Source organism: Musa acuminata, chromosome BXJ3-7 (assembly GCF_036884655.1).
Source record: "Musa acuminata AAA Group cultivar baxijiao chromosome BXJ3-7, Cavendish_Baxijiao_AAA, whole genome shotgun sequence".
Lineage (NCBI taxonomy): Eukaryota > Viridiplantae > Streptophyta > Magnoliopsida > Zingiberales > Musaceae > Musa > Musa acuminata.
The window spans coordinates 9,762,855-9,773,583 of record NC_088355.1 but is presented as its reverse complement, the minus strand read 5'-3'; the positions used below and the strand labels follow the sequence as shown (position 1 = coordinate 9,773,583).

The window sequence follows — 10,729 nt, the reverse complement described above, 5'->3', positions numbered from 1 at the left end:
ACCTGATAGAGCTCGGAGACCAAGCTCAGGCGGTTGCACCGCCTAGTCTCGCTCGGAGACTGAGCCCAAGCGCACCCCACCGCTTGACTGGGGCGGTTGCATCGCCCAGTCTCGCTTGGAGACCATCTCTTGGGCAGTGCCACCGCCGACCCTAGTGGTGCCACCACCGACCCTAGCGGTGCCACCGCCTGGTAGAAATTAGGGTCCAAATGGGTTGATCTACTCGGCCCAATTTGGATCTGTCAAGGGCCCAATTACCCCCAGATTAAGTTAATGGGATCACCTCCCATTCCTAACTTAATCTACATGCTAACTACGATATTTCTTAAGACATTTACTGTAACTTGCTCCAGTGCGTCAATCGCTTCTTTCGACGAGCTTCCGGCGAACTTCCGATGAACATCTGATGAACCATCGGCGATGCTCCGACAAACTCCTGGACTTGCGACAATCCACTTGGCGAGTTTCGACGAGCTTCTTTAGCAAACTCCTAGACTTCTCGGATTTGTTCCCGCAGAACCTCCGACGACCGTCCGGACTTCTGTCGAACTCTTAAACTCCCAACGTGATCATAGTCTCGACTTCGGCGCAACTCCTGTTGCATATCTTTCTTCCATCGTAGTTAACCCTGCACATGTAAAACAAAACTTCGATCGAGACAATTAATCCTAAGCAATTAACCAAGTTGTTCGGCATGTCATTGGTCCCTCGACACTTCGTCCGATTCTTCGACGCATCGTCCTCTCCTGCAGCCTATTGCCCAATTGGCCAGTTGACTCTGCAACTCCGATATCCTTGGCACAATACCCGCTCTTCTTGGCCCGATGCCCGAGTCCACGGCCCGAAGCCTTCTGTCGATATGTCGACCGATCCACCGGCCCGACGTCCAATCTTCTGACATGTTCCTCCAGCACAACATGATTTTCCTACTTTAATTGTCTCATCCTGATCGAAGCATCCTGCGTCATTCAAAACGCAGACTAAAACATAAACACATATCAAGTGATTTCATCATCAAAATATGAGATTCAACAATTTTATCCTTCATGACATGATTTCTTTATATTTATGGCTTGTATGGCTTGAAATGTTTTGGAATGATGCATGCAACACTATAATTTTTCCCTTAGATAAAAATGCATGCAACACTATGATTTTTTGAAATAATGTAAAAATCAATAATTATCATTTTATGATAGAATGATGATTTGGAATCATGCATGTAATGATGATGTTATATTTTATATACATGATGATTTGGCATTATGCATGCAATACTTTAACTTATGATAATGATGCATACAATAATGAAATATTTATAATGAAATAATTATTTTAACATTCATGATTTGAATTTTCATCTATACTATTTACCTTTGTCATGATTTAGAAATTGACGTAAAGGGTCTTCTCTTCTTTTTGACAATGACAAAGGGGGAGTAAAACTTGCTAGAAAGCAAATTTGCTAGCATGCACATGACGAAAAGAGGTAAACTTGCTAGCTTGCTAATCTAAAAAAGGAAGCAAGAAGTGCTATCTTGCAAATCTCAAGAGAAGCAATGTTTGCCAAGTTACACATTTCAAAAAGAGGCAAAATAGTCCATCTTGCACGTCTCAAAAGATATAAAATTTTACTAACTTTTTTATGTGTAAAAGTTGATAGCTTACAAACTATAAATTTGTATACCAAAAGTGCAATCTTGCCTATTTTAAGATGCAAAACATGCTAGCTTACACTTTGCAATGGAGGCAAAATTACTAGCTCAAACATTACAAAAGAAGTAAAAATTTGCTAGCTTGCAACTTGCATATTTCAAGAAGCAAGAGTTACTTTCTTGAACATCTCTAATTTGCTAGCTAGCATGATGTAGAACGTGCTATCTTAAACATTATAAAGAAATGCTATCTTGCACATCGCAAAGAAAAGCAAATATGCCAAGTTGCACATCCTTAAATTTACTAGCTTTCAAATTGCATGATGATAAAACTTGATATTATGTTTTTCATGCAATGAATTGAACTTGTATTCCAAACACATGATAGTTGGATCTTCTCCTTTTTGTTGATGACAAAGGTGGAGAAGTATGTTTATATCATGCATGATATTATCATGATATGTTTGCTTGGATTTTTAAATCCAAGAGTTTCCATCAATATGGCATATTGATAGGGGGAGTTTGGTTAACTCCGTCATCGATTGGTTGTCATCATCAAAAAGGAGGAGATTGTTAAATCTTAGATTTTGATGATAAAACCAATCGATATGTGTTTATGTTTTAATCTATGTTTTGAGTGACGCAGGATGCTTCAATTAGGATGAGATAATTAAAGTAGAAAAAATCATGTTGTGTCGGAGGAAAACATGTCAGAAGATTGGACGTCGGGCTAGAGGAACGGTCGACGTATCGACAGAAGGCTTCGGGCCATGGATTCGGGTATCGGGCCAAGAAGAGCATATATTCCACTAAGGATATTGGAGTTGCGGAGTCAACTGGCCGATTGGGCAATAGGCCGCAAGAGAGGACGATGCGCCGAAGAATCGGATGAAGCGTCGAGGGACCAATGACATACCGAACAACTTAATTAATGCTTAGTATTAATTGTCTAGATCGAAGTATGTTTTTATATGTGCAGGATTAACTACGATAGCAAGGCATGAAGCAAAATGAAGTCCCAGAGTCAAGATCGAGATCACGTTGGGAGTTCGAGAGTTCGTCGGAAGTCCGGAAGTTTTGGAGGAACTAGCCGAGAAGTCTTAGAGCTTGCCAAAGAAGCTCGTTGGAACTCGCCAAGAAGATCGTCGTGAAGTCCAGGAGCTTACTGGGAGTCCGTTGGAATATTGCTGAGAGATGGTCGGAAGTTTGCCGGAAGTTCGTCGGAAGCTCATCGGAAGAATAGACATGGGGACTTGTTTAACTTAGCAAATGTCTTAGGATTTCGTAGTTAGCACGTAATTGGGCTTGGATTTGGGCCAACCCAATTAGGGACCAGCTAGGCCCATGTAAAAACTATGTTGGGCCCAATAAGAGGCCCAAACAATGCCCCAATAAGTCTCACCATCGTGGCACAATCTTCGAGACTATGTCAAGCATTGGTACCGCCAGTTTGGGCGGTACCACCGCCCAGCACTACCTCCCAGGTAGTGGTACCGTCAGACTGGATAGTAGTACCGCCCAGGGCAGTGTCAGTGCCAGACTGACTCTGGGCAGTGGTATCGCCCAACGCAGGCGGTGGTACCGCTTGTGCCCGGGGAACCCGGGATGGGAAAGTTTTATGCTCCAAGTTTGAATCAACTTGAAGCCTATAAATACCCCTCTCATCCCTAGTTAAAACACATAAGCACAAAGAGATTAAAAGTGAGAAAACCCAGTTATGATCATAAGTGAATTCCCTCCTCTAGCTTATACTTAGATTCTGTAAGAAGAGTGTGAAAGGTGATTGGCCTTCGCCTATTGAAGGAAGGCCTCTAGTGGACGCTAGTGACCTTGTTAGAGGAGGAAACCGAAAGTGGATGTAGGTCATGTTGACCGAACCACTCTAAAACTGCCGTGTTCTCTGGTTTGCATTTTATTCTTGCTATTACCTTACTGCAAACCTCTTTAAGTGCTTATTGCCTTCAATTCATTTACAAACGTGTTTCAAGTTAAGATATTTACGAAACGATTTTATGTCGAAAAACGGTTTTATCGAAACGAAGCATTTGAAGAGGTGATTTTACTACCGCACTAATTCACCCCCCCCCCCCTCTTAGTGCCGACTCTTGATCCTAACACTTCTATGAGATTATAATGGAGATATTTAATTTATGAATAGTAGAATTGTTAAAAGGATATAAAATAGAATTAAATGAATTTACAAGGGTAAAACTATAATTTTAATAAGAAAACCCTAATGCCAGCCACCGCACAACTATTGTCACCATGCACATGGGTAGAACACCTCAGCGACGATAGGTGTGACGTTGATCAAGAGCCACCATGCAGTTGTGCACACATGTCGATCTACGAACCCACGATCGTTACAACGCTCGATTGTGTAGCACGTCCTACTGTGCAACTACTAAGAACCATGGCCTTCAATGCCAACTATGGCAAACAAGTACTATCGTAGTGGTGCTGCTGTTGTCGCCACACGTAGTAGTACTACACAACTGCCACAACCACCATAGAGAGTGTCACTATACAACCATCATAGTCGCTACACATAGCGGTGTTGCACAGCCACCGTACGATTGCCGCACCCCATAGTGTTTACATTGGATATGTAATCATTGCTCACGACTGGGTGTACTCGAATGACTTCGTGGCAGTGTAATAATCTAGGCGTCAGTGTCTATGCCCAAGCCACGAAGCTTCGAATGACTTCGAGAGCTCTCTATGCATTTCCTTCTATCTATTGGATGATATCTTCTATGCATTTCCTTCTATATGACATCTTCTATTGTATGATTATAGTTACCGATGACAATGATAAAAATAATGTTTAATTATAAATATTATATATTATTATTATATAAAAAATTTTAATATCGAAATCTAAAATCAAATAATAATAAATTTATTTTACGATGTATACCTTTCGATATCATTCAGAAAGTTTTTATTTGATTTATAGAGCATCATAGAATCCGAAAGCAATAGCAATACTAATCTATGATATGTTATGTGTTGAGTTCTCAAGAGACTATATCCTTTTATAGGTGAGAGAAAATGATCTATAATAAGTAATTAAAAAAAAAATTCTATCAAGATCATTTTCTAAGAAATTCTATCATAATTATACATATTTTCTATTGATCGATAATCATAATCGATATCTAATAATATTTATGATATATCTTACATAATTACATACGATTAGATAATCTAATAATTCTTATATTTAGTAAGAAACAAAAGAAAACTTAAGTTAAACCTTACTTTTAGTGAACACATTCATGGAAAGTGATCGCCTGTTCTGCAAGCTGTTTTTTTTTTCTTTTTGCCAAATAAGGAGAACTATATTAACAGCGTTATTATTTGTCAAATGACGTGATTTTTCTGCATAGATAGCATAATGTATTTGTGTGTATAATTCTAGGTTTATTATATGCATATAGGTTCTCTCCAAGAAGTATCATGTTATCATTTTCATAATAAAATGAAATCTCATGTACAATCACGATTTGCAGAATACCTATTCGATTTTAATCTCATGTTGAATAGATGATGAATTAACTCTTACCTTTTCTTTTTCCTTCTTTGGTACCTTCGATACAATAATTTCTATTACCCTTCGGCCATGCATTCTTTATGTTGTTTTTTGGAGGAGCAACCAAACCAAGCTCGATGTAAACAGGTGATGATTAATCGTACAAGATAAAAACCGTTGGTCATTCAGCTTGATCTTATCTTCCTCCATTTTCCAATTGTCAACGACTGACATAAAATATTGGGGAAGACTACTCCAAATCGAGAACATCTGGAGATGGCATGCTTTGATTGACTATATGCTTTATGCCATGTGATTGCATGATGCTCCGAAAGTGGCCCAGTTTTATGGTTTACATTGGGTTCAGGAAATCTGAAATGGGATTCGAGATGGATCCGACAACTTTGCTAAGACACCAACCCATTTGGCTGGACTTGAAGTCAAATCCAAATCTGACCAACTGTTTAGTCACTATATATATATATCATTCCACTAAATCAAATAAAGCTTACCAGGTAGATCGAAGTATTCAAGAAATATAAAATATTTAGTAGAATAAGAGATATTTGGCATATAGATTTAAATTTCTAAGTTGCATTGATATAAAATTTTACATAACTAGTTTGTTAACTTTGTTAAACTTGAATTTAAAAGTTTTTTCACTTAAGGGTCTAACATTATCATTCAAATCAAATTTTATCATAATGCATATGAGATATTGCTTAATAGTAATTCTATGTGAGTCATCTAACTTCATTTATAGATAATATTTTTTACTTAAGCCTCTCATCATGCCTTGATATACTGGATTATCTTTTAATTTTATTGTGCTTGAACTACTGAGTTAAAAATTTTAAACTGAAGTTGTTAGTAGTATATCCATTATATCTTTATAAATTAATTTTAATCTTAATCAACTCTCATCTGAATGTAATATGATGTTATACTTGTAAAACAAAGAGATATGTTGAGTGTAGATTCTAAGGTGATATTAGATATTTATTTATTTTATATTTTTTTATAGTTTGACTTGATATTAAACTCTTTATATATTTTAGATCTAAGCTATAATCTAGAAACTTAAGTGTTTACTTAAATTGGTATTCAATCAGAATGACTCTGACTAGTCATTATAAGATGTTTAACTTAGTATTAGAGCCAAATAGATAAAAAAAAATTAATAACAATAAGTTGAATTTTTTTAAAAAAGATTAAAATAAAAAAAAAAGAGTTAGTCAGCGAGATTATGATTTGATTGAGTGAAGACGAGTCATACTTCTATGGATAGATGCGGATGAGTGAACCGTCTTGTAATATAAAAAACATAAGAGAAAGATCCTATGCCTATACATGAATAAAAGAAAATATTAAAAATATTGATGCATGCAAGATGAAGAGAAAGCAGTCTCATAATTAAATTATGTGTATTGAGTTTAACTCATAACAGTTGAAATTTTAAATTGAATTTCAATTTCAGAATAATCATTACAAAATTTCTGACACACGCACACGAGATTACACTACTAGTCAAATCGTCATAGTCAACGCTCTTAAGGTTCTCGCTGATAACCTCCTCCAATAGAACGCTGAAAATAGAAATTTGATACTAATGGATGGGAATAGATTTATAGATCAAAGAAGGTTTTTCATTACAAATGGCTTATATACAATTCTGCAACACCCACAACCCTTCCCTTCCCTTCCCTTCCCACCCCCAAAAAACCAAAAGGAAACGAAAAGAAGGAACTCAAAGAGAACTTAATGCAGACTTATGCGATTCCTTCGGTACGCCGTACGGTTCATTTCACATGACAGCATTTACATTTCTCATCTTTGTTGGTGTTAGAACTCTTACAGTGAGCAATAGCAGCCTGAATCCCACTGTGGAGTTCTTCCACTGCACTGTCAGCCGAGGAAGCGAACGTCAATGTCGTCGCCGAGAGGTGGCCGCTGTTGGAGGGAGATGTCCTCATGGAGGTCGGCGCCGATAGCTGTCCCTTCTTCTTCCACCATCCATCCCTTTTTTTGCGGTATGGCCTCCGAAGGAGCTCGTGCTTCTCCCCGAAGAAGATCTCCATCGTGCTTGCGTACTTCTTTGCTATCCAGCAGCTCATGTCGAACCCTTTCTTTTTCTTCTTCTTAACCTCTTCCTTGTCTCCGCTGTCGCCCTCCTTCCGCCCCTTCCTGTGTCCGAAAAAGAAGGAGAAGGTCTTGTTTTTGATACTCTCTTCGTTCTCACGGGCACTATCACGATGATCGATGAGATGACGATTGAGGCTTAGACCACTTCTGGTATGCTCCAGAGGACGGCTGAAGCTTCCGGCGAAGACGTTACGGGAGCGGGGAGCTGCAACGGACGGTTGTGACGGTGGGTGGAGGTGAAGTTGGTGTCCGTGGGAGAATATGTCGCCGGCGGAGGGCAAGTTGAGTATTGTTGCTGTGTTCTTGTTGTATATGAGGGTGTTATGATTTGGTATGGAAGTAAAAGAAGGTTGGAGGGAGCTCGAGAAGGAGAACTCATGAGCAGGAGAAGTCTCCGAGGATGGAGGTGGAGGAGCTCCAATGTCGTTGCCTTCTTTCAGTTCCTTGTCCTGAAGCTTCTGCGTCGCCATGAGCCAAATCTGCTCCGAGGGAAGCTGGAGAGTATCTGTTGTCGTCGTTTCCCCCTCACACACAGGTAGAACAGCTGCTATAGGTACAGCTTCTTCTCTGCTAAGCACAGCAGAAGCTATACAGCAGTGAGTCAATGCTCTCCAATCAACCTGATATCGAGAGCTGGTCCTATAGTCAACGGTAAGACTCAAATACTATAAGGTTAGAGGAAAGGAAAGAACAGATCTCAAACCAACGTCGCATGGTGCGGTGGGCCTTCGCCAATGCAGCGATGATTAGTAGCACAAGAGCAAAAACCATCACATCACTGGTCTTTCGTTGTTGAATAAGGTTGGCAATTGGCCAAGTCGCATTATATAACACATTGGAGTAAACGAGACAGATTGGGATTGGTGTCAGCAATTGGAGATGAATCAAAATGGTCAGCTACTTCATATATTCCCCACTACAAAATCTGCCACAGACTGTTTCCGTCGCAGCACTCGATCAAATGCTGAAAAGGTGAAGTAGTAGTTGTTGGATCTCATCGGAGCAGGCAGCATTGTAACACAGATCATGGCGGCAGCCTTTGTACATCGATATCTGCAGGACACTATGTAGGGATTATTTGTGTAGCCATGGTGATTTGGGCAATGTAAGGAGAATCGATCATTGTACTCGCTTGAGTGGGGTTAAAGAGATATGGAATTGAAGAATTACATAACATGATGATTTATTTGAGTGGTAAGCTTGCATTGTTGACTTATGAATGTATATCGTGCATGTATGTTTATAATTAGTGAACACTATGTAAGCTTAAAAGGGATCATATCGCTTTGATATAAAGTTATTTTGCACATCCCGACTTAGAAAGGAATAATAATATTATTTCTCGAGAAAAGCTTATCGCGGGCTCTTATTTTTTTCTGCTAATCATGGAGGCTGGAGCACACAGTCAAACGCCAAGGAGCCCATCTTTTATGATAAAATAATAGAGTTTTATACGAGGTTATCTTATTCATCTGTACCGATCGATCGTTGGTATAGCATATATCGAGGCAAATTGATTTATCATATATCAATACGATGATGATATGATAAAATTATTAAAAATAATTATATTTTTTAAAAAAAAAAATAAAATAAAAATACATTATTTTTTAAATTAGAAACAAATATAAGTTTAGTATAATTTAGTAAAAATCATCTAAGTTAAGAAAGAATAGTAACACATCTTTTTTTAGCCTTGAGGAGTAGCTTTGTAGTACATCATGGATCATCCTTCTATTAATATTAAATTATCTATAAAATAATTTAAATTATTAGATTATTTTTTTAATAATTTAAATTTTAAGATTCAAATGATAAATAATTAACTGATGTATATACTTGATTTTAGCACCAAAAAGAATAATGTGACTCCACGGCTAATGGATCGAGGTGCTCGATCTTATATATATGTATATCAATTTGATATATTTATCGAACCTAATTTTAAAATTGATCTCATAACATAATATACTAATACATCATATATCATTGGAGCATCAATATAATAATGATCATAATTTGATTGTTATGAACCACATGTGTTTGTGGTGGCTTCTAAAGTAAGGACGATTGTAATATGTATTAGTGCAAAGCATAAAAAATATCAAATTTTCTACTTTCACTACTGATATATTATTATACACCATAAGATCAATCATCATACTACTACTTGAAAAAGATCATCTAAATCGCTCTATCACAAATACTCAAAACGATCCACTACTGTTTTCTTCTCATTCTATACATAAATTTGACTAGTATTTCGTCGAACTTTATGATCTAAATCTTAAGTGATATATACAAAATATTGTTTGAAGATATATATACCTTTGAATTATGTATATTAGACCATTGACTTCCTTGCATCATCACCATTATTGATCGAGACACTACTATCCATGTTTTTGTTATGTCTCTAGACCGAGTGAGGTATCTCATCACTAGACTTGATTTTTTTTCAATGATATGATTAATGCTACTGCTCTCCCCCTTGTCTTTACCTTTGCACGCTGAGCAAACAATTGTGATGGTTGGGTATCTCTAGTTCTCAAAGCAGTCTGACTCAATGTTATCCGACTCCTTCCATCACATTCTGACCAAAAATATATACCTCTTGATTAGAATATTTTTCTTTTTACTCTTTCCAAATTAACCTTTCAAATTTGATTCAAATCATAAATCATAGCTTTGTTGACGGTACAAAAAGTAAAAATGTAAGAATAAGAGAGAGATGTGAGTAAAAAAAAAAAATTTGAGAGAGTTGAAGAGATTGAGAAATTGAAATGAGTTGGAAAAAAGAGGAGGAAAGAATTTAAAAATCTTTTTTTATAGTTTAGAAAATCGAATTAATCATTTGAAATAGGATAATCTCATCCCTCAACGGGTAACAATTGAAATCCTATCATTATTGATTAGGACAAATATTGTTTCACTCCGATGTGGAGTCATATATCTGATATGGAGTCATATATCTGTATTGTCCATTATAGGACAGTTTATGCATCGATCTTCTATACTAGTTTACGATGAATTTACATATTTATCTTTGCAAAGTTTTGATATAGTAAATTTACCCTTTAACATTTAATATAACCTTAGATACTCGTAATAATTTAATTATTATAAGAGGTCGATAAAGGATATTAATATTAATTAGAGTTTCAAAAGTTAAATTATCTATTACTTGCATTCAATGATGAAATCGATAGAATTAAAAAAAAAATGTTAGGCTTTCCCTTTACCATTTTAAATGAAAAAGACCAATCCTTATATGGATCAAACTAAATTTTGATGATCATGGAATCATGATTATGATAGATGTAATGATGAGCATTATTTTTCTTGGTTGCAAATATTTTAACGAGCAAGATGACACTTATTATTGTGAGAGGTAAGT

General features: G+C 36.8%; 1 protein-coding gene across 1 annotated transcript; it reads right to left on the bottom strand.

The window, feature by feature from the left end:
* Nucleotides 1-6,989: 6,989 nt before the first annotated feature.
* LOC135643784 (BRI1 kinase inhibitor 1-like) lies at nt 6,990-7,802 on the bottom strand. Its single transcript, XM_065161138.1, has one exon. It carries the CDS (start codon nt 7,800-7,802, stop codon nt 6,990-6,992), a length of 813 nt encoding a protein of 270 aa, XP_065017210.1.
* Nucleotides 7,803-10,729: the final 2,927 nt, after the last annotated feature.